We start from the raw sequence: 25,159 nt of genomic DNA, 5'->3' as shown, positions 1-25,159 counted from the left end.
TGTCATGAAAATTGTAATTGATAATTTAGAGAGAGAAACCTCAGTGCTGTCAGTGGACTGATATGCCCTCCTTCCTGTGTATGTATGGTCTGATAGCTCGCTCTTCTAGTGAGGAACAGCGAAACATAATATATGGCCCATCACGCATGCATATCCCAGATGTTTGACAGCAGGGGCAGTGGGGTGGAACCTTGTCGAGATTCAGACCCTGTCCCTGTGTTTATGGGTGTTTTGTGTCTCTGGGGTGAGGTGTATGTGTGTGAGGAAGAAAAACATCTGTCCTTGTCAGAGTCTGGACCTCAAGGTAATACTTCCCAGAAGCAAAACAGGATTTGTTTACTTGGAAATGGAGAGGAGAAGGAATACATTTTGGACATTTTGGATCACACCTTAGGCAGGTGTTAGGTGTCAGACAGGTGTGCTGTTGTGTAGGCTAGCATTAAAACTAAAAGAGTTCTGACATTTTCTATGAAAACAAAACAATTATATCTGAATGGCTTGGGTAAGTGTACCCTTTAAATGAATATTCCAGGTTGAATACAAGTTAAGCTCAATCGACAGAATTTGCTGCATAATTACCAATACAATTTATTTTGACTCATTCCCTTCTTTAAAAAAAGAGCAGAAAATCAAGGTTACAGTGAGGCAATTAAATGGAAGTGAATGGGGCCAAGTTTTAGAGAATTTAAAGGTAGAAATGTGAAGCTTTTAATTTTATAAAAGAACTTACATTAATCTTTCTGTTAAAACTTAAGCAGTTACAGAAATACTCAAACCAGCCCGTCTGGCACCAACAATCATGCATGCGATTATCTAATCAGCCAATCGTGTGGCAGCAGAGCAGTGCATGAAATCATGCAGATACGGGTCAGGAGCTTCAGTTAATGTTCACATCAACCATCAGAATGGGGAAAAAAATGTGATCTCAGTGATTTGGACCGTGACATGATTGTTGGTGCCAGATGTAACTGCTGATCTCCTGGGATTTTCACACACAACAGTCTCTAGAATATACTCCGAATGGTGCCAAAAACAAAAAAACATCCAGTGAGCGGCAGTGTGGTTGTTTCAAGGAGCACAATACTTGTTGACCCCTCTCCAAACATAGCGCTTATGGTTGTGACCATAAAGCTCTATTTTGTTCTCGTCACTCCAAATTACAGTGTGCCAGAAGCTGTGAGGCGTGTCAAGGTGTTGTCGGGCATATTGTAACCGGGCTTTTTTATGGCATTGGCGCAGTAAAGGCTTCTTTCTGGCAACTCGACCATGCAGCTCATTTTTGTTCAAGTATCGTCATATTGGGCTCCTAGAAACAACCACACCATCTTTTTCCAGAGCAGCCTGTATTTCTCCTGAGGTTACCTGTGGGTTTTTCTTTGTATCCCGAACAATTCTTCTGGTAGTTGTGGCTGAAATCTTTCTTGGTCTACCTGACCTTAGCTTGGTATCAAGAGATCCCTGAATTTTCCACTTCTTAATAAGTGACTGAACAGTACTGACTGGCATTTTCAAGGCTTTGGATATATTTTTATATCCTTTTCCATCTTTATAAAGTTCCATTACCTTGTTACGCAGGTCTTTTGACAGTTCTTTTCTGCTCCCCATGGCTCAGTATCTAGAATGCTCAGTGCATCCACGTGAGAGCTAACAAACTCATTGACTATTTATACACAGACACTAATTGCAATTTAAAAAGCCACAGGTATGGGAAATTAACCTTTAATTGCCATTTAAACCTGTGTGTGTCACCTTGTGTGTCTGTAACAAGGCCAAACATTCAAGGGTATGTAAACTTTTGATCAGGGCCATTTGGGTAATTTCTGTTACCATTATGATTTAAAAAGGAGCCAGTTTTTTTTTTTTTTTTTTTGCATGATCAGTCATATTTTCAAAATAAATGCCAAAATTTCACAATTTCTGCCAGGGTATGCAAACTTTTGAGCACAACTGTGTGTATGTATGTGTGTGTGTGTGTGTGTGTGTGTGTGTGTGTGTATATATATATATATATATATATATATATATATATATATATATATATATATATATATATATATATATATATATATATTACACTGGTGGCCAAAAGTTTGGAATAATGTACAGATTTTGCTCTTATGGAAAGAAATTTATACTTTTATTCACCAAAGTGGCATTCAACTGATCACAATGTATAGTCAGGACATTAATAACATGAATAATTACTATTACAAATGTTCAGAACTTCTTAAACTACTTCAAAGAGTTCTCATCAAAAAATCCTGTGCAGCAATGACAGCTTTGCAGATCCTTCTTTTTTTTTTTTTTTGCTTTGCAGCATTCTAGCTGCCAGTTTGTCCAGATACTTTTCAGATACCAGGTGACATTTCACCCCATGCTTACTGTAGAACTTGCCATAGATGTGGCTGGCTTGTCGGAGACTTCTCACGCACCTTACAGTCTATCTGATCCCACAAAAGCTCAATGGGGTTAAGATCCATAACACTCTTTTCCAATTATCTGTTGTCCAATGTCCGTGTTTCTTTTCCCACTCTAACCTTTTCTTTTTCTTTTTCTGTTTCAAAAGTGGATTTTTCTTTGCAATTCTTCCCATAAGGCCTGCACCCCTGAGTCTTCTCTTTACTGTTGTACATGAAACTGGTGTTGAGCGGGTAGAATTCAATGAAGCTGTCAGCTGAGGACATGTGAGGTGTCTATTTCTCAAACTAGAGACTCTGATGTATTTATCCTCTTGTTTAGTTGTACATCTGGGCCTTCCACATCTATTTCTGTCCTTGTTAGAGCCAGTTGTCCTTTGTCTTTGTCTTTGAAGACTGTAGTGTACACCTTTTGTATGAAATCTTCAGTTTTTTTTGGCAATTTCAAGCATTGTATAGCCTTCATTCCTCAAAACAATGGTTGACTGACGTGTTTCTAGAGAAATCTGTTTCTTTTTTGCCATTTTTGATTTAATATTGACCTTAAGACATGCCAGTCTATTGCATACTGTGGCAACTCAAAAACAAAGACAATGTTAAGCTTCATTTAACGAACCAAATAGCTTTCAACTGTGTTTGATATAATGGCAAGTGATTTTCTAGTACCAAATTAGCAGTTTAGCGTGAATACTCAAGGATAAGGTGTTGGAGTGATGGCTGCTGGAAATGGGGCCTCTCTAGATTTGATCAAAAATAACTTTTTTCAAATAGTGATGGTGCTGTTTTTTACATCAGTAATGTCCTGACTATACTTTGTGATCAGTTGAATGCCACTTTGGTGAATTAAAGTACCAGTTTCCTTCCAAAACAGCAAAATCTGTACATTATTCCAAACTTTTGGCTGCCAGTGTAGTGTACATACAGTGTGTGTGTGTGTGTGTGTGTGTGTGTGTGTGTATATACAGTGTGTATATGTGTATATATATATATATATATACACTACTGGTCAAAAGTTTTGAAACACTTGACTGAAATGTTTCTCATGATCTTAAAAATCTTTTGATCTGAAGGTGTATGCTTAAATGTTTGAAATTAGTTTTGTAGACAAAAATATAATTGTGCCACCATATTAATTTATTTCATTATAAAACTAAAATTTTATTAAAAAAAAAAAAAAAAAAATGTTTTTGAAATTGATGACTTGGACCAAATAATAAAGAAAAGCAGCCAGTAAGTGCCCAACATAGATGGGAACTCCTTCAATACTGTTTAAAAAGCATCCCAGGGTGATACCTCAAGAAGTTGGTTGAGAAAATGTCAAGAGAACATGTCTGCAAATTCTAGGCAAAGGGTGACTACTTTGAAGATGCTAAAATATAACACAGTTTTGATTTATTTTAGATTTTATTTAGTCACAACATAATTCCCATAGTTCCATTTGTTATTGCATAGTTTTGATGACTTTACTATTATTCTAAATGTGAAAAAAAAAAATAAATAAATATATATATATATATATATATATATAATTATAATAAAGAATGAGTAAGTGTTTCAAAACCTTTGACCGGTAGTGTGTGTGTTATATACCGTTTAAGTACCATGGGTGTTCCAATTAACTGATATGATTAATTGATAAAATATTTTTTATGAGTTTCATTTGGGACAAAAATAACTAATAAACATAGATAACAAAGCTTAAAAGTTAACAGCAAAATAATTAATTATTTTACATGTAAGCGGATGCGACAGTGTGACATGACAGCAACTACATTCTTCATGGAAATGTAACTTTTCTGCTGGAATTAGAAATTCATGTAAGCACTAGCTAGTTTTGTGCCCAAAAATAGCAGTTGAATTTTATCTAAATTTGCTTTGAACATTAAAGATGTTCAAAGGCATTAACACTGACAGCGATTTAATCACTGCAGGATTATCACAAGTCGATGTGCATTTGGTCACAATCATTCTTAATTGCAGTGCCCAACTGTTTCATGAGGCAGATCATGTGAGCTTCACTGTGCACTCCTGTTGTTGGTTGTTGCATCGCATCACTGCTCTTTTGTATAAAATTGAACTTGACTCAGCTTCGTTGCATTACCATCAATATCATATGTTGTCTCAAATCAATGAAAATAAATAACATCCGGTTGTTTTGCACTGCAAATTGCTGTCAGTGTGAACGCCCCTTTAGAGGGATGTTTTATATCAAATTCAGATGTTTGAATTGCACGCTTCAAGTCCCTGTGAACTTCGTGACAGTTTTCTTTTGTGTGTTGACCTATTTGCTACTGAAACATAAAGTTGGGGCAGGACATCTCGAACAGCTTATCCCTTTTAAAAAAAGTAGCCAATAGGCTATAAGTTTACATCGCAGCCGGCAAAGTCACACACATAAATGGGTGCTGCTTCTTGTGCCAGAGTCGTTGTTCAGCCAGGAAAACTGAAAACCGACCTCAATACCGGCCTGTTTTTTCACTGACTTGAAAACCGATGACAGAATGACAAACAAGCGAGTAAAAGATCACAATATATCAATGTTTTGAATCACAAAACACTAAACAAAGAATAAAGAAAACTTGCTTGTACATCCCAAGAAAACTCTGAAAAATGCTTGCATTAAAAATATGAATAAATTCCAGCCACTTTCTTTGCATCCAACTCCCACATACTATTCATAATTGATTGTCCCTATTCGATATTCTATTCGAAAAGGGCTCAAAGGTGATAGCCCTCACTGGGAACTGACTTTTTAAGTCATTATATTTGGAAATTCTGTTTGGAGCGAGCCTACAGCATGGACACTACTCCATTTGAATTGCCCTATGAAGGGATCATCTGTGCCGGTTAGAACAAAGACATGTGTGCTGACCAGATGTTCTAGAAAGTGGTGATAGCGTAGTGGACTAAAGCACTGACCTGGTAAGCAAAAGGTTGTTGGTTCAATCCCCACAGCCACCACAACTGTGTCCTTGAGCAAGGCACTTAACTCCAGGTTGCTCCAGGGGGATTGTCCCTGTAATAAGGGCACTGTAAGTCGCTTTGGATAAAAGCGTCTGCCAAATGCATAAATGTAAATGTAGAAAGCATTTGATTGGACAATTTCTCAGCAGCTTTGTGATATCATGAATTTTCTGGGAGAGAGACTGCTAACTTTTAAATGCATATATCTGCTAAAAGCTAATTTTGTCAACATTTAGAAGAACTCCGTTATATGGATGACCTTAAAGCTAATAGGCATGGTCTAAAAGTAACAAAGCTTTAATTAGAAATTTTCATTTTCATTAAATTTTTCTCAGATGAATTGTGAATTCAAATGCTTCAAATCCTCTGCCTGCAGTTGTGTTTTTAGTTGTCATTTTTATTCAGTTCCTTTCTAAGAGAGTTGAACTACAATTTTAATTTAAAATGGTAGAGTTCATTAAAGGACTCTTGTCTTGGGAGCACGGTTTCATTCTGTTCTCAGTGCGTAAGCACTCCCGTTAACCACGTCCCCCAAAACGATGTGCTGTTGCTGATTAATTATTCATGAAGGTGCTGCTTCTTAAAACACTTCTCTGCCACCACCCCCATGCCGTTTTCTCAGGAGCTCCTGATCACCTCACCAAGGACTGTCAGCTGATTTTTATGTTCAAGCACAGAAAAGAAAACATTTCACAAACACATGATTTTCCGAGCTTTACGTAACAACACATTACCACACACTCTTCATCTGGATGTACCTATTTCTCCTTTTCTTACATCGTCTTACCTCAGATATTTCTTATTATTTACTCATGCATCTATTCCTATTGCATTGCTGGGGGGTCATTTGTCAATATGCACACTAGGGTGCTTGTGTGTGTTGAAAGTTTTAAGAGTATGCTGTGAGTTTAAAGCACACGTCTTTTTTTTTTTTCATGTGTAGAATGCAGTTCATTGCATTCTGTATGCTGTAGCCTAAAGCCAGAGCTGCACTTGGAGTTGTGTTCGTGGACCATTCTTTTCCATGCTTTACGCTAAATGCGAAGTTGTTGTGGAGAGAAAGTAGTCTAAGATCATGCCTATGACCAATATAGACTCTATAAGCACAATCTCTCTAGACTCTTTGATTACTGTGCAGCAGTATGCATGCCTACAATTGAAAAAAAATAAAAAAAGGAGACTAAAAGTTTCAAACACTGCTATGCGACATTGTTGTCACATGATCACATTGCGTGCGAATTGGCATCCAGCTATGCCTTGGAAATTAAATGGTTATGTTTTATTTTAGTTATAAAATAAATGGTTTTTAAAAATGTTAAAAATCACAGCTACATTCAGAGTGCTCTGTCGTATGAGGTAATTTGACACCAATGTAGCATACTACTGTTGGTAACGTTTAGCATTCTACAGTGTAATAGATAATGTTTCACCTACCATTAAAAAAAAAAAAATAATTATTAGGCATTATTCCACATGCACTGTAAAAAAATATTTTACCTTTTAGTTATCATAAATTATCATAACAAAATGGTAGGGTTAGAATAACTGCCCTGGATTGAACTTGAGATAATGCAAATTCCCAAGTTTTTGTTGTCTGAACTTGTCAAACTTAGAAAAACTATTCTGCTGAAGTCAAAAATATAAGTCAAGAATAGATGCATGAATAAATTATGCAAATTGCAGTGTTACTGTCTTTTTTACAGTTTTTTGTCTTGTTTGCTTTTATGCTGCTGGTTGTTGTCACTTTCAGTTTTGTGTCATGTAGCAATAATTCAAAGCTCACCTTTAATAATTTGTTTGTTGATTGTCACCATCATTGTGATTTGCGTGTAAAGTGTTGAGGCCCATGTGTGTCTACTTTACAATCTGAATATGATGGATAAGTGGAAAATGGCAGTCTATTTCACCTCAGACAATGGGGTAGCCCTAACTATTTCTATGGTTATCAATATGATTAATTAATGATAAAAATTAATTGAACTTTAATATTTAGTTTGAACTGAAGTTGATTGAACTAAGAAGGTCAAGTTTACTCAAAAAGACATTGCAATCTTTTAACAATTTATATACATTTAAGTCAAATTTAGCTCTGTTTAAACAACTTTTTAAGCTGACAAATGTAAAATTTGAAGGCAACACAGACACTTAACAGTGTGCTAGTATTCCATTCTGAACAGACACACACACACTAGGTTACAGACATTCCGGTGGTGCAGTCATGTGAGGATCAGGCTGTGTCATGGGACTGAAATCACTTCGAACACATCACACACTTAACATCATACAATACAGAAAAAAATTCTTGACTGGAATTATACATGTTTATTTAAACATACAGAATAGTTCCTTAATAATGTCACCAATAAAGAAATGGATCTTTGGCGAATCAACTGAAAGCTAAAGAAATTGAAGAAGAAAAAGCCTTCGTATAAACTTCATAGTGTGTTATAGCACTCATACGGTATAATATAAGACAGTACTTAGAGCTGCCCTCAGGAACACGGACGACAATGTTCTGGGATCAATACAAGTTAAGCTCTATCGATTGCATCTGTGGCATAATGTTAATTAATACCTGCAATAATTTCCACTCATCCCTTTTTGCTCAAAATTTTGTACAGTAATTGAAATCTACTGGGCAAGGCATTGCGCTGAAATAAACATTACATTACACACTCTTTTGAAAGTACTGTTTAGCCACAAAACTTAACATGAGGTTATTGTGATTAAACCGCTTTTAACATTTGTGCAAAGTTATACCCAATCTTTCAACTCCTGTCATGACCTTGTAAAGCCAGCAAACCTGGTAACGTTTGCTTGGTATACACATGGATACCAAAAAAGTATGTGGCATAAGCCATAACTATCTGCAAAGGACATTTTACATGGAGCAAACTCAACCCACAGGAATTACAGGTAATGCATAACCAGAAGTTCATCCACCTACAAGAGTAGTGCTACCACTAGGACCTACAGCATTAAATAATGCACATTTTTGCATTATAATTTTCAGAAGCCCTTTGGATGGTATTTTCATTGTTTATCACCAGTGTTGGGTGTAGTCCAATTACAAAGTAATTAGTTACTGTAATCTAATTACTTATAGTAAAAAAGTAGTTTAATGAATAACATTTAAAGTGATTGTAATCAGATTACTGACTTTCAATTAATTTAATTACTTTTAAGTACATTTTAGGGTTATGCTTATTTCTAATATTTTATTTAGCAGAATTAGGGTTGTCAATCAATTAAAATTTTTAATCGAATTAATTACATGGTGTGCTGATTAATTAATCAAATTATTCAAAATATTTCGTATATATAAATATTTGCTGAGAAAGCCCCTCAAATAAAAATAATTCAATATATAATGATGAAATGATTATAAATGGAGACGGATGTTTTTGGAGCGTCTCACTTTGGTTGCGTCGCATCATAAACACCATTTTTAGGTCGCTGTGTCAAGTTAAACGTAGTTTAATATTAGAAAAATACATCTTGAGATCCCTAAGTTGGATTTGCACTTCACCAAGCTGTTTTGAATGTAAGAACATGTCCTTGTGTTGTGCTATCTGCTGAAGGGCTGGTTTGTTCTCTGTATAGAGATATATCTATCTGCAAAGCCGTAGAGCAATACGTCACAGCAGTTTCAGGCCAGCAGTCTCAGGCTGGAGGTTAGGGCGGAGCTAATGGAGCCACAGCAGTTTCCGGACCGATGCTTGTGCCACCTACAGTTTTGAAGTGTAATTTCTTCTGTTTGCTATATGAGATTTAAAGCATGCTGTTTTCACATCAATTTCAATTTGATCTTTGATCTTAAACATTTAATTGTAGCACTTTTTTTAATAAGGTTCCATTTGTTAACATTTGTTAATGCAGTAGGTATCATGAGCGAACAATGAACAATATTTTTAACCATTATTTATTCATGTAAATGGATAAACACACAATTGTTCTTTTTTAGTTCATAGTGCAGGTGCTAATGTTAACATATACAACTTTTAATTTAAATATATATTAGTAAATGTTAAAAACAACATGTACCAAGATTAACAAATGTTGAAAATATATTGCTCATTATTATTCATGTTAACAAATGGAACCTTATTTTAAAGTGTTACCCATTTGACTATTTAATACGTGATAATATGATTTCCTTCATGTTCATGATGTTACAAATTGTACTTAAAGGAACAAAGTATGGGCATTTTATGTCATATATATTTAATCATATCAAATTAAAAATAAACATTCAATTTCAAAGCCTAGCAAAAATGGTCATTGAACAATTAGAAAACTAATAAGAAAGGTTAATATTGATAAAATGGAACTAAAATAATAATTGAAACAACTTGTAAGCAACAGCAGCATTTTAACAAAAACACTCAAACTTTATACAACTTATACAACATAAATAGTCAACTTAAAACTCATCAAAAGAACAATTTACTCTTAGGCCTATCTTATCATGAAAATTGAAATGTGAAGGTCTCTCTGGAAAGTTCTGGTTCTTCAAAAAGATTGTGGATGGCCCTTTCCTTGTCCTCTTCTTCCAATTGTAGGAAACGAGGCTCTTCAACTGATGTGCCCCTGAAGAGCTGTTTATTCCCATGCAGCCAGTTCACAACTATTTTGAGGTCTTTAATTATTGGTAGCTCCTTCAATAGAGAAGAGTAAAGAAAAATGTAATTATTGGTTTTAATATTTGCAACAACACCATACAGTATATACAATATATTTACGTGTGTGTGTGAGAGAGTGATATACACTCCAAAAAAAGAAGTCGCCGTTTGGATTTAAATAATGGTTATGATCTGGGTTTGCTTCAGTTGGTCAGGTCTAAGCTCTGCAACATTATGTGGCAGTAAAATTAATTCAGCTGACTACAGTACCTGAATGTACTGAATGACCAGGTTATCCCATCAGTGGATTCTTTCTTCCCTGACGGCACGGGCATATTCCAGGATGTCAGTGCCAAGATTCATCAGGCTCAAATTGTGAAAGAGTGGTTCAGGGAGCATGAGGAATCATTTTCACACATGAATTGGCCACCTCAGAGTCCTGACCTTAACCCCATTGAAAGTCTTTGGGATGTGCTGGAGAAGACTTTGCATTGCAATAGAAGACTTGCAATGCAAAAAGGGCAGTGAAAATTGCTGCAACGTGTTTTGCATTGCTGCAGCTGAGGTAATTTTTTACCTCTCTGAATCGTAATATGTCTCTAGAAGGGGAAAGATGAACCACACGCAATGCTCAATTTCGGGAACTTTGACCAACACAGCAAAATATTTACAGTGCTCAAGAGTATTAGTAAGCTACCATAAACTCACAAACCATAGGCCTAAATAAAACAAAACAAAAGGAAACAGCCCATATATATTCAGAAATATTAAAAAAAAGAAGCTTCAGTGACGTTATGGCAGTGCCTATTTACAAAACACAATCCGAAGGGTAATTGAAATGTCCCCAGAAAAATATATGATTTAATAAAGCATGACAAAAAATTCAAAGCTTCAGTAAGAACATCAAGAAACACACCTACATATCCAGTAGTAAGCAGATAAAAACTAAGCATTAATACATAGATTCGTTGTTTAACAAATAATGATAGATTTATTAAGATATTACAAAGACAACAACTCACCTTGTTCTCCGGCATGATTGTTGTTTTGTCATTAGCTCTGCCCTATCTTCTGGCCTGAGACTGCTGTGACTTATGGCTCTGTGGCTCTGCAGACGGATACAATTGTCTGTATAAGATGCGCGTTGCCTATACAGCTGAAGTTTCACTTTCTACCCCCTGGAGAAAACAGGTGGTACTTCAAGCTTGAATTATAACACATTATTATATAATAACTGCACTGAATTAACATGTTAAATCGACAGCCCTATGTAGAATACATGAATTATGACCCCGTAACAAGTCATTGTAAAGGAGAAATGCGAGGTGCTGAGTGTATGATTTGTGTTTGACATTATTTTGAATTTGATGAGCGGAAAAGTGGTTTATAAAGTAACTTAAAAGTAAAGTAATTAGTAATGTGATTACTTTTTCAATGAAGTAAGTAATTTGAAACATTTTTAGAGAAATTAATAGAAAATAATTAGTAATTTGTAGTGGATTACTATTTTTAAGCAATTTACCCAACACTGTTTTTCACACACAAAAACAATGGGTGATTGAGGCATAGCACATTTGTGTGCATCTTGTGATCCTGTGACTGTGTGTGTTTGAAGTGTGAGTGGTTGATCAGAAGAGGGCTGGAACAGGCCAAGAAGAGGAACTCTTGAGAACATGTGAGGCACCTCTCAAACATGAAAGAGAGAAATGTTGTGAGATCGATGGGAGTTCATTGGGATCGGTCAGCTGTAGTTGATCCACCTTGTTTTTGCTGGCCACACTGTTGTTTGCATCACATTGTGGGTGGAGCCAAGGCAAAATGGGTGTAAATACACAATGAGTAGATGTGGAAGTGGCTCTAACTGAGTAAATGTCATATAGAGGATTTAAATTTTAATCTCCTCACTAATGTCTTTTCCTTGCCACATTTGCCTTTTGCTTGCTCACTGAGGGCATTAAGGTGCTTTGAAATTATATGTATTTTGAAAAGTGATATACAAATAACATTGACTTGAACTGTCTCTCCCTTTTTTCTCTTTTATGTCTCTCTTATACTTGCTGTTAATCACTCCATCGTCTGTGGAACCCAATGAATTGTCAACAAACCTCATGAAGTCCTTTTGAATTTTAGAAAGCAGTCTGAGGCGAGTCCAGGCAGCAGCAGTGTGACTGTGAGTGTCTGAGTGTGTGTGTGTGTGTGTGTGTGTGTGTCTGTCTGTGTGTGTGAGAGAGAGAGATAGAGAAAGAGAGAGAAAGAGAGAGAGAGAGTACAGGCTGGCAGAATGGGAGGGGGCAGCGCTGTCTCGGCTCAGGGACAGCTGGGCAGCAATATAAGAGTATCAGAGTTAGTGAGAGATCGAGGAAGAGAGTTTTGTGGATACTACTACAATTAAACTATGAGATGAACACCCAGGAGGCTATTTCTGAACCAACCCTGAAATGAATGTAAGTTTGAGTTCATTCTACTCATTGCAGTTGTTTATTTGGCAGACAGTTTTATCTAAAGCAACTTACAGTACATTCAAGGCTTACATTTGATCCATATTCGTGTTCCCTGAGAATCGAACCCATGACCTTGGTAATGTTAGCACCATGCTGTACCAGTTTAAATACAGGAACCATTAAAGTATGTTTATCCTGATGTTGGTGTAGGATGTTTTGGGAGGAGGGGTGACTCATTGGAATGCTTGGAGTGAGGAAAGTTGGAAACTTCATTAACTCTTGTGATGTGTTTTTTCCTCCATGGCTCATGTTGGTCATCTTTTTGTGCCAATTTTTTCCAACAGCTCAAACTTTAATTTACTTTAACAGCTCAGACATAATGGAGTTCTTAGTTATGTTTCTTTTAAGAATCATCTTTGTCAGATGTTTCAGTAGTTCACAAGTTAATGTAATCCTGCAGTGAGGATAGCGTAAACATATGTGGCTTGCTGCCCCTGGCGGAGGGCTCGAGACTTGACCTGAGCTCGAATGCCCCCCGGACTGGATTAGTATTGATGGAATAGATAGGAAGAGATGGGGAGGTGATGGGATGCCGGAAACTCTCAATGCTACGTAGAGGTAAGCAGTTGTTTATATACTCTTACTCTGGCTGTGTGATTGGTCATATTAAATGAACTTGCTCCTCCCGAACTTTGTTAATAAAACACCATTTCAGTAGTTCACAAGTTAATGTAATCCTGCAGTGAGGATAGCGTAAACATATGTGGCTTGCTGTCCCTGGTGGAGGGCTTGAGGCTTGATACTTGATCTGAGCTCGAATGCCCCCCAAAGAATCCAAGAAATGGAACAGCAAGTCGCTGGCGTCAGTAGCCTCGTGAGGTGCGGAAGTGATGTGTTGGAAGGAATAAGAGGAACCGTTTTATTTTAACGACAATATCTCTCTCCTTGAAATGACGTACTGGAAGGGAAGGGGGTGCTCGTATAGCCTTGTGTGCCAGATGGGCAGAGGTGCCAAAGAAGATAGAACAAATGGAGCCGCTTGCAGAGGAAGCCTCACACTAGGGTCTGCTTGGGAGATAGGAAACCAATAGGTGTAGGATAGGGAGGAATTAGAGAGTGAAATTAGGCTGAAACACTGAAAGACAGTGGTGGTTGTGGCCACATAGAAATGAGCTCTTGTGGAGAGCTGTTGTAATTTCAACTGGAGGGCTTCGCCATGCCTGAGCAAGGGGGGCCGTCTCCCAGGCGTGGGCGAACCTGAGCTGCCTGGACCAAACCTCAAGCATCCCTCCAGATGCAATTCGTTCAAAGGGAGGGGCCTGCGCAACAAACGGGCTAACCCCACGTGTGTGGGGCTTGGCTGCCGCTCGAGTGGACGAGCACATCCTGCAATCGAATGGGAGAACTCACTGCATTTGAAATGGGAAGGACCTCACAGCGGTATGACCAGGAGAGCCCTCTATACAAATAAAGTAAGCTCACACAGCATTCGCATTGGGAGGACCCCCTCTGCGATTCGAATGGGAGAGCCCTTGATGTATGTGTGTGGGAGGGCCTTCGCAGCAGTACAGATGGGAGGGCTTCCGGGCTTGCTGGGGTGGACCCTCATAGCATCCGAACAGAAGGACCCTCCTGCGTTTTAAACGGTAACAGCCCTTGGATATATGTATGTGGGAGGGCCCTCTCAGTGGTACGGATGGGATGGCATCTGGGCTGACTGGGGTGGACCCTCGCAGCATCTGAACGGGAGGACCCTCACTGTGATTTGAACAGGACAGCCCTTGAATGTATGTAAGTGGGAGGGCCTTCGCAGTGGTACGAATGGGAGGGCTTCCGGGCCGGCTGGGGTAGACCCTCGCAGCATCCAAACAGGAAGGCCCCTGAAATATGGACAAGGTATAGCGAGTGACCCCATGCCCCTTTTTTATTTATTTGTTATTTTTATTTTTAATTTTATTAGGGCAAGGTGCGCTGTCTTGATTTGGAGATGGTTTGTACGTATGTAACTATTGAATGTGTCAGATGTCTGTCGGCCTAGTGAGCAGATTTGGTGCTCGGGCAGGCCTTTGGGCTGCTGTGGTTGCAGCACCGATACGGAAGGAATGAGTGGAATCCTCTGTAATGGAGATAGTGTGCTAGCGATTGGAAGGGCTGGATGGGAGTTGGCAGATTGAAAATGAAAATAAATGCCCTCGTTAGAGGCAATATCAGGGTACATGCTTGCATGTGCATTTGCGATATGAACGGGCTGAATCTTCAGGCACGGGACTGCACAGTGTTTAATGGGAAAGTGTGCGATTCGAGTGAGAATATTTTAGCTGTATTATACTGACCTTGCTTGGAGCTGCGAATCCGTAGGCATGGGCCTGCATGGCATACGACGGTAGGACACTAGATTCTCGTGGAAGTGATATATAATGGAAACTCCCTATGTGAAATGGGCTGAATCCTCAAGCACGGGATCACACAGCGTTAACAGGAAGAGCCTGTGTTTTCACGTGAATTGTTCACACTGCGTATAAGCAAGAACTCACTCTGTGATACGAATGGGTTGAGTCATCAAGCGCTGTGTTCGACGTGAGGGCATATGGTAGGCAATGTTTGAATTAAATTGATTGATGTGGAGATGCCGGCTTGTGGCAGACTTTTTAGGGAGACCTAAATCAGCCAGATTGCCAATCACTAGGTGGTGATGGTTTGTTTAGTATGAGTGGCATAGTATGGGTTACGGAGCTATGGGGGCTGAGATGCCCAGTCTGAAAGACGTGCCGAGGTTGTGGCACGTGAACAGTTGGGGCGCTTGGACGGTGCATTTGCGCTGTTTGCCGTGTAGTTGGAGTTTGTCGTATGGCCCTAAATATGCCATGGTTGCGGTGCTTGAACAGCGTATATGTGCTGTTTGCAGTGCAGTAGGAGGTTTGTTCACATAGCCCAAAGATGCCGCAGCTGCGGTGCTTGGACAGCGCGTGCACTGTTTGCGGTGTAGTGGAAGAGCCTGGAATGTGTTCTGCTTTAATTATGGTTAGCTGAGGAGGGATTTGTGATGAAGTTCGCTTACGGAGGCAGCTTCGCGCAGGGAATGGTTCCAGAGTAGGAGAAATTAAAGTGGTAGAAGGGAGGGGATATAAAGCGGTTGTGGCACATGAACAGTTGCAGTACTTGGACAGTGCATTGCACTGTTTGCGGTGTTGTGGGAGGTTTGATCGCACAGCCCAAAGACGCCGCAGTTGCGGTATTGGACAACGCTTGCGCTGTTTGCAGTGTAGTGGGAGCTTGTCGCATGGCCCATAAGATGCAACAGTTGCGGCGCTTGGAACGTGCATTGCACTGTTTGTGGTGTAGTGGAGGTTTAGTCACACGGCCCGGAAGACGCTGCAGTTGCAGCACCTGGACGGCACATTTGTACTGCTTAGGAATGTGTTGTGGCAATGTAAAACATGGTAATGTGGTAAACGTAGCGTGATAATCTAGCGTTGCTAGATTAAATGTCAGGAACATATGTGAAATGATGTCAGGAAACTTGCTTGTGTGTGCATATGAACGACGTTATTAGAGTTAGTTTGTGAGATTAGGAGGAAAGACTCAATGCTGTGAAACAATGAGCTAATGTGGCAGCTTCTGTTAAAATGAGATGATTTAGACGGAAGAGCTGTTCTGATGAAGATGAATGCTTTGCAGTGGAGTTGCAATCCGATGATCCAAGTCACTTGCATGGGTCTGTTCATGGGCAATGGGTGGGGCCGAATGCCGAAACTGTCAATGCTACGTAGAGGTAAGCAGCTGTTTATATACTCTTACTCTAGCTGTGTGATTAGTCGGATTAAATGAACTTGCTCCTCCTGATCTTTGTTAATAAAACACCATTTGTTCTGAAATTCCTTAGGAGAAACAAAAATGTACAAAATTGAGACAATTTTTAACATAAAATTATAGATCTATAAAACTAACGTGGATAGCTCAAATAATTTGATCTGTGAAGAATGTAATGAGAAATGTTTGAGTTCATATTGAAATCTCTGATTTTTGATTGATTACTTTTGTGTCTTGGCAAATCAGAGCACAATGTGAGACATTGTTGAGATCTCTTCGAAAACTCTTGAGGAGACACATGTGAGAGTATTGGAGACTTTTTTCCCAAAAGAAAAATCTGAAAATCATTTAGAAGAAAATAGTCAAAAGTCTCCTTTTGCTTTACATTTAAAGTCATTGGGGTACTAGAAGAAACAAATGAGTTATTAAAGATATCTCATTTGTGATTTGTTTTTTTCCTGTAGGCCATTCTACCCTCTTCTTTTGACTACATCTTTAAGATGTCTCCATATTTAATCATGATTTGCATAACCTGCTTCCATCCAACTTTTGGCTAATAACTTTAGTTGTGATAGACCGATATATCGACCAGGTGATTAATCAGCCGATATTTGGCCATTTTGCAATTATCGGCCGATAACAGCGTTCACTTGACAGATTAACAGAAGTGTTAACATTCCCTTGTGTCATTTCCAAAGTCTACCTGTAGATTTGTCAATGGAAATTATACACTTCCCATTTTTTCCAAGTTTATGCAAATTTGAGTAAACATTTTATAAATTAAGTGTTTGTTTCACTTTACAAATTTTGTGTACATCTGATTTGCTGTTTTTAATTATGTTTACCACCATTTATATCGGCCATTCTGCTCTCTAGATATCGGTATCGGCCATAGAAAAACCCATATCGGTCGACCATTTAACTTCAGCTACCAATCACAGAGAGAGAGAGAGAGACAATTATTTTTTTCAAGTGACTTTTATTTGATAATTTGCGGCAGGGTTTCAGTTAGCCGGTAAATACCGGTTTTTGACTGTTAAAATGTCCTTATGTCTGACAAATGAAAACATGGTCGGACACAATGTCTGGTAAAAATATTATCATGAAGCGTCAGCTACTTCTTTATTTGATGCCACAAATGCACAGCGTGACACCATCCCAATGATTACAGAGCTTCGCTGCCACAGAAGTTTAAACTTTCGGAGCTTGCGGAGTTCTAATCTGCAACTACAGCGGATTTTATACCACACACTGGCAAAAGCAGCCTGCGTTATTCTTGTCTCACGTGCCCACAGTGAGAAGTTTCTCATTTCAGAAAAATTACATTAAAACAGCCTTGCGTTGCTGTCTTCTGGAGGAGCTTTTATGCTATGAAAAATCTGAAAAATAAAAGTCATAAAAATAAAGAGTCAAGAAAATTAGCCAAGGTGAGAACTTATATGACAACTAGGGGTAGGCGATATGACCAAAATCTTACATCACGATATGTATACGATAATTTTATTGAATCAATTAAAATTGGTTTATATATTAAAACCATATTGTAATGCCTATTTTTGGGATAATCCAGTCATAGAATTAAATACTTCCTCTTATATAATTTTCTCTTTATTTGGAACTTGACAAAAATCAAAGTAAAAAAACAAAACAAAAAACACTCAGCTTGGTTTTAAATCATTACCATAATGCTAAATTTCACATTATGCCACATTTCAGTCTAATATATTGTTAACATTATTATTAAAAAATTTCCTCAAGAAATTCAAGATCTTCCCAAAGCAATGGAAAAAAGAAAATAATAGACTACAAACATATATAAAGTATAGGCCTATAAAAAAACGAAAATAAATACTTTTTTGCAGATAACCAAATAACCAAAATTATGTAAACACTTCTTTTAGAAAATAAATATCAATAATTATAAGCCCTTCTTTTAAAAACATAAATGACCGAAATAATGCATAGCGCATCTTTTGCCTTTATGATATTCTTTTCCGTGCTTCATTTTGAAGAGGTAAATAGATTGAACCCACACCAGATGTCGCACCTGTTTTAATATCAAGCTTCTCTTCATTTTCTTGACTTGTTTGGGAGTCGTCTCTTTCTGTGGAGATGTTTTTTCTCTTCAGGGTTTTCCCTGTATCAAAAGTGATTAAGTAGCGCAAGTGATCCTGCTCTGGCTGCTGGACTTGCCCACACTTGCATGCTCCAGAGAAAGCGCACGCGACACACACATGAAACACAGATGCGTGTCAGATAGAAGCATATTATTGATATCGCACAGCCCTAGACATGACTTAATGATTTTTGTTATTTTAATATTTCTTAGTAAACGAAAGGATATTTGGCAAATTTAGTTTACTTTGCCCACTTTTGCTCCCTGGTGAATGTTTTTTTTTTATTTTTTTATTAGACGCTTATTCCATGACAGCCATTTTTTTAAATAGAAAAGCAGCTATATAGAACAAACTACGCTGTTTTGTGTCATTATTAAATCACATTGTGATGCATAGTCCCTCGTGTTATGGTGCAAATTAAACATAGAAATTAAATGACTGGATTTTTTTCCAATTTGCAGGGCTCCAGACTGCGATTAAAATGGTCTCAAATGCAACCAAAAATAATTGACTGCGACAATAATTTAAAGTCTAGTAGCCATTGGTGACAGTCAGGTTGTGTGCATTCATATGCGGTTTCGTCAGATCTTGTGAGTTATTAAATATATTTTTAGAGCGCGCACCAATGTGTCTCGTATATATATACAATCAAGCTTTTGACACTTAGGACAATTGAGGGACTTGTACACAACTATTACACAAGGTGCAAACATTCATTGATGCTCAAGAAGACAACACACTACTGTATGCATACTATATGTAATTATCTGTAATATAGATTCTGAAGAGCAGTACTAAATAAAAAATAAAAAACTTTTATCTCTTATATTTGTATAAATTATGAAAGGGGTGTGAACATTTATGAGACAAAAGGGAATGCAAACTTATCTTCGATTAAACCTTCGATTTATGGGTTATCAGCTGACTTCCTTTTCTTTGGCTTTCTATCTTTTTTTCTGAACAGCAATCTAAATCAAGAAAATCTGTGATTTGGCTACTAAAAACAGCCATTTGGCTCCTTAGTATTTCAGTTTAGGAGCCAATGGCTCCTAAGTCATTTTTTTTTGTCTGGAGCCCTGATTTGTCCGGCAAACGTTATCATTCCTGGACACGTTGGCCGGCACCAAAATCTTTTAGTGGAAACTCTGCTTTGCGGATCAAATAAGGAAACTACTTTTCACTGTAAGTGTGGCTGATTGAACATTATGACAGTGTGAAACATTGTATCTTGTATTGATGATGAACTTGGGCTTTATAGATTTGTGGGCATGACCTTGTTTGTGACCACATTCACGTGTTTATTTAAACATTCACTGCCTGGCCAAAAAATAAAAGTTGCCGTTTGGATTTAAATAAGCAGATACTTAAGAGCCTATGATTGGATCATTATTGCAGTGATTAATATGTTTCAGCTGGCAACAATTCTTTTAACCCTAACTGATGCAGTGTGTTGCTTCTCATTTCTTAAACAACCATGTCGGAAGACGTATCCCGTGGTCATGAAAAAGATGTTACTGTGTTTCAGAAGGAGCAAATTATTGGCCTGCATCAAGCAAAGAAAACAACTTAGGAGATTGCTGAAATCATTGGACTTGGGTTAAGAACTGTACAAAGCATTATTAAAACCTGGAAGGATAGTGGTAAACTGAGCTTCGTGGAAGAAATGTGGTTGGAAAGAAATATTGAATGATTGTGATCGGAGATCACTAAAACGCTTGGTCACATTGTAAAACCATCGACAGTAGAACTCACGGCTATGTTTTTTTTTTTTTTTTCCCAATTTGGAATGCCCAATTCCCAATGCGCTCTAAGTCCTCGTGGTGGCGTAGTGACTTGCCTCAATCCGGGTGGCGGAGGACGAATCTCAGTTGCCTCCGCATCTGAGACCGTCAATCTGAGCATCTTATCACATGGCTTGCTGAGCGCGTTACTATGGAGACATGGCGCACGCTACTCTCCACGGCATCCACGCACAACTCATCACACGCCCCACCAAGAGCGAACCACATTATAGCAACCATGAGGAGGTTACCCCATGTGACTCTACCCTCCCTTGCAACCGGGCCAATTTGGCTGCTTAGGAGACCTGGCTGGAGTCACTCAGCACACCCTGGATTCGAACTCACGACTCCAGGGGTGGTAGTCAACTTCTCTCAGCACATTATCTGTCTATTACTGTTTGATGTTTTATTTCCTCCTTTGTAATTAAGATTGTAACTTCTGTTGAAATGTATATTAATGTACTTTGTACTGTTAAATGTATATGGAGTGTAAAGTGTCCTTGAGCTTGTGGAAAGGCACTATATAAATAAAACGTATTATTATTATTATTATTATTATTATTAGGGAGCATGAAGATTGGAGTGTGGAGCATTGGAAAATGGTCATATGGTCTGATGAGTCCAGATTTACCCTTTTCCAAAGTGATGGGTGCGTCAGGGCAAGAAGTGCATGAAGTTATGCACCCATCATGCATAGTGTCCACTGTACAAGCCTCTGGAGACAGTGTTATGATCTGGGGTTGCTTCAGTTGGTCAGGTCTAGGCTGTTAGTTATGCGGCAATAAAAAGAAGTCACCTGACTACCTGAAAGTACTGAATGACCAGGTTATCCCATCAATGGATTATTTCTTCCCTGACGCCACGGGCATATTCCAGGGCGACAATGCCAAGATTCATCGAGCTCAAATTGTGAAAGAGTGGTTCAGGGAGCATGAGGAATCATTTTCACACATGAATCGGCCACCACAGAGTCCTGACCTTAACCCCATTGAAAGTCTTTGGGATGTGCTGGAGAAGACTTTACAGAGTGGTTCGACTCTCCTGTCATCAATACAAGATCTCGGCCAAAAATGTATGCAACTCTGGATGGAAATAAATGTTGTGACGTTGCATAAGGTTGTCAAAACAATGCCACAATGAATGCACGATGTAATCAAAGCTAAAGGCAGTCCAGCGAAACATAAGTGTATGTGACTTTTTTTTGGCCAGGCAGTGTATCTGTGATGTCGGAGAGGGAGGGAGAGAGTACTGTGCTCTTGTTCAATAAAATATTCAGGTGGATCGCCGCAGTTTGGAACGAGGACATCCTATTCGGCTCGCTGAACACCGATACTTTTTCCTGGGAACACATTATTCCCTTTTCACCACTCAGAAAGCGGAAGGAGGGAATAGGAGAGGAGGGAAAATTATGATAAATGTGCTAGAGAATCTAATAAAAACATCCCATAATGCTTAAAGCATGGCTCAGTTGTAAGTGTTACCTCTGGGACTACAGCTAGTCCAAAAAAAAAAAAAAAAAACATACTGTTTTACTTTACAGTCTAATCATATCCTAGCCTATTTAGCTCCCATCTGCTGTCCCTCAGTTACTCACATATGTGTACCTTGGAAAGGAAAAAGAAGCGATCCACTGAGAGGGGATCACATGATCTCTTACACTCTTTTGTCAACCCTATTTACGTAGGGCGGAGGGAGAAAGCCCTTAGAGGAAGGTAGGCTTTTTATTCACTTCCCGTGATGCTTCTGGACCACTTCTTTACATTATGCATTAGGAACAATGTAATGCTTTTGCATGAGCGATTGCAGGAGGAACCAACTGCATTAGTCACCCAAGACTAGATAAAAGTGCACATTTGCCTTGCATCTGAAGAGCATCTGTCATATTGAGGGAGAAAACTGTGTTTGATGTAATTTTTTTGTACAATAATAAAATGTCCTTTTTGAGCAATGTAAAAGGAATGTTCCGAGTTTAGTACATGCTAAGCTCGATCAAAATCATTTGTGGCATGATGTTTTTATCATGCACTTACAATAGACGTGAATGGGGCCAGTCTATAAACATGAACCTTTTCAACTCTAGGGCATTTTTGGGCTGCCGTCTGCAATTTTTCACACTCAGATTTAAAAGCTCACCATTTACACATACTGTGGACTAATTGCCAAAAAGTGGTCTAATTTTTCAGAATTAATTCAGAATTTTTTCTAATTTTTCTCACAGACAAGTCAAAAAATGGCAAATGTTCTGCCTAAGGTAAAAGCAGATATAAAGTTGTTAGCTATATGGGGCTTACAGCAGCAGTGATTGGCGCATAAAAGAGACGTTTGTATTTGATATCTTACTGAAATCATATTTCACTTTGTTATTCTTTTGAAAATATTTCGATCTGTTGTATTAGGGCAACAAAATTAATGGTACAGTCACCATCCTGAGTATGAGAACTTTCCTTTGATATATGATTTGTCTATTTATGTGCTATTCAAAAGACTTTTATATTCATATTAATATTTCTACCACTTGACTTCTATGTTGTGATTATGCCACAAATGCTGTTGATTGAGCTTAACTTGTAATGAAACTGGAACATCCCTTTTAAATGTAATGCATGGCCAAACTAAATATGAGGGTGACATCAATCTGTGACATGCTGTTGATTACAGACATTAATTTTGATGCAGTGTATAAACAAATGGCAAACAGGTCTACAGGAAATACTCTTATAATGCAGACTTAGTAGACAAGTGGTCAACTTGCACATGGTTTCAAAAGTTTAACCACTGCAACACTTAAACATGACATGTGGTAGCATGATTCTGGTGTGATTGAAAAGATTAACAATCCTGTCTGTGCAAAAGTTACATCCAATAGTTCAACTCTTTCAGCTTCGTATTTGTGTGTGAATATCAGGAAGGAACATGACGTAACAATCCATAAAGCACTGTTTACAAGTTTACAGAAATTGCATCTGTAGCGCATAACAAGAAGTTACGCCACCTAGAAAAGTAGTCCCACCTCAAATGGTCAATTTAGACATCTTTACAGCTTAATTAAATAAAAATTTTACTGAATTGTACTGAAAGTGTTTTAACAAAAATGCAAGCTTCACATTTCTGCTTTTAAATCCTCTGGGCCACTTGCTATTAGAATATTCCTTTAATAGCAATTCACAAGTGATTTCTATGCTTAACAAATGTGAAGGTGTTTATTAAGGTGCCATTCACACAACACCAAACGTGTTGTGTCTATCCAAGCTGGTTTTATAATTGATTTCCTTATTAAAAGCGCTAGATGGACATCTTTGACCATCACAACAGTTTTTCATTGTCTTGCATATGAACACCTTTTAAAGACACCTTGTCAATTTAAATGCAAGAATGTATTTGTTCTGAATGGACCCTAAAAAGTGAGATATGTTCTGTGTGTGATTGCAGAACTCCAGCCCAGAATCAGTGGATCACAGCGAGGAGATCACAGACACAGAAGACAACGAAGAGGAAGACCTGGGAGTTTTGGATGACCAGAGGAGTGTCATTCTTCATCTGCTCTCTCAGCTCAAACTGGGCATGGACCTTACACGGGTATACACACACACACACACACACTCATACACACACTCAAACTGGGCATGGACCTCACACGGATGTATACCCATTATATTTATACTCTTGCCGTCTCTACCTAACCTGCAAATGAACTTGATTGAACTTGGGGCTTTTAAGGTGAATATTAGATATTAGATTAAATGAGTAAAACTTACCACCCTAACCTAAAACTTTAACCTAAATCTAACCGATAGTGATCTAAAATCAAATGAGAGATAGACACAAAACAGACATCCTTAACCTAAACCAACGGCAAAAGTTAACCGATAGTGTTAAAAAACAAAATGCGAAATTAAAAGCAAATTTTTTGAAGCAACCACGTCATCTCGTGCCACTTCTATAACACTCTTGTCTCACGTGTCAGCTTACGTGCTTGGCTGGTCTCAGATCAGTGGTCTCAAACAGTGGACCTCCAAGTCCAAAGACCAACACTCTATCAGGTAAGCTACCGTGGAAGCTAATCATATTGTAAAAACTGTGTAATTGTAGGTGGGTCTGTTATTCAAGCATTAAAATGTATAGTTTTTAAAATGATGCATTAGAGTAAAACTGTTTTGATATAATAACATAGCAGGGAGTGAGTAAAAGAGCAAAACATAAGTGTTTATGAAGTCATAATCAGCCGTTGTAATCGTGATTTGTATGAAAGTGAATAAAACGTGCATTTGTTGTAGCACCTCTAGTGTTCATTTGGCTAGGAATCTGAAAAAACTTCGAATTCTGCACGTAAAAGTTGGTTTGCAAAAATTGAATTATAGTAACGTTCATTCTATGAGACTATGTTGCTTTTAGATAGTGAACCAGCAAAACTTAGCTGGAGAGGCTGGTTGACTAGCATGGTCTTATTTGTGAAGCTGGTTGACTAAGGTAATCTTGCTGGTTAAGCTAGTTAAAGAAATAGTTCACCCAAAATTATCATGTTGTTCCAAGCACCTATGTCTTCTGCAGAACACAAATTTCAAAGGATGTCCCATTCGCTGATTTCAATACAATGGCAGAAGATAGTGACTCACTTCAAAGTTTAAAAAAAAACAATAACCCAGAAGTGTCATAAAAGTAGTTTGTGCACCTTGTGCATCATATTTCAAGTTTTTTTACTATGAACATTTTGACTTTTGACTTAATAGCTCCCCTTTGCATGTTCACAGTGCTTTTTTTTCACTCAATATTTTAACAGTAAAATAAGATTTCGTCTTGTTTCTCACCATATGGTAGGATATTGTGGATGACTGGAGTGAAGGCAAATATAAACTTAAAATCCTGAGCTTTTTCATTTCCACGACATCATACTTCTCTCTATGTATTAAGACCTAATTTAAGTCTGGCGTGGTCATACATTGTCCAGTCTGGGACACAGATTGAGGATATTTCGTGCTACAAGAAGAGGGACACCATTAACGTTATCAT

The 25,159-nt window shown here is 38.1% G+C and overlaps 1 protein-coding gene across 4 annotated transcripts in view; it reads left to right on the top strand.

The window, feature by feature from the left end:
• LOC127454482 (oxysterol-binding protein-related protein 10-like) overlaps window positions 1-25,159 on the top strand; it is a 100,250-nt gene that overhangs the window by 47,837 nt on the left and 27,254 nt on the right. For all 4 annotated transcript variants that reach the window (XM_051721726.1, XM_051721724.1, XM_051721727.1 and 1 more), the window contains one exon: window positions 23,582-23,728. In XM_051721726.1, coding sequence (XP_051577686.1) covers window positions 23,582-23,728 — 147 coding nt within the window. The remainder of the gene's footprint in view (window positions 1-23,581; window positions 23,729-25,159) is intronic.

The sequence above is a fragment of the Myxocyprinus asiaticus genome, chromosome 16, assembly GCF_019703515.2.
Source record: "Myxocyprinus asiaticus isolate MX2 ecotype Aquarium Trade chromosome 16, UBuf_Myxa_2, whole genome shotgun sequence".
Lineage (NCBI taxonomy): Eukaryota > Metazoa > Chordata > Actinopteri > Cypriniformes > Catostomidae > Myxocyprinus > Myxocyprinus asiaticus.
Note: the sequence above shows the minus strand (reverse complement) of the source record. Positions and strands in the feature narration are given on the sequence as shown.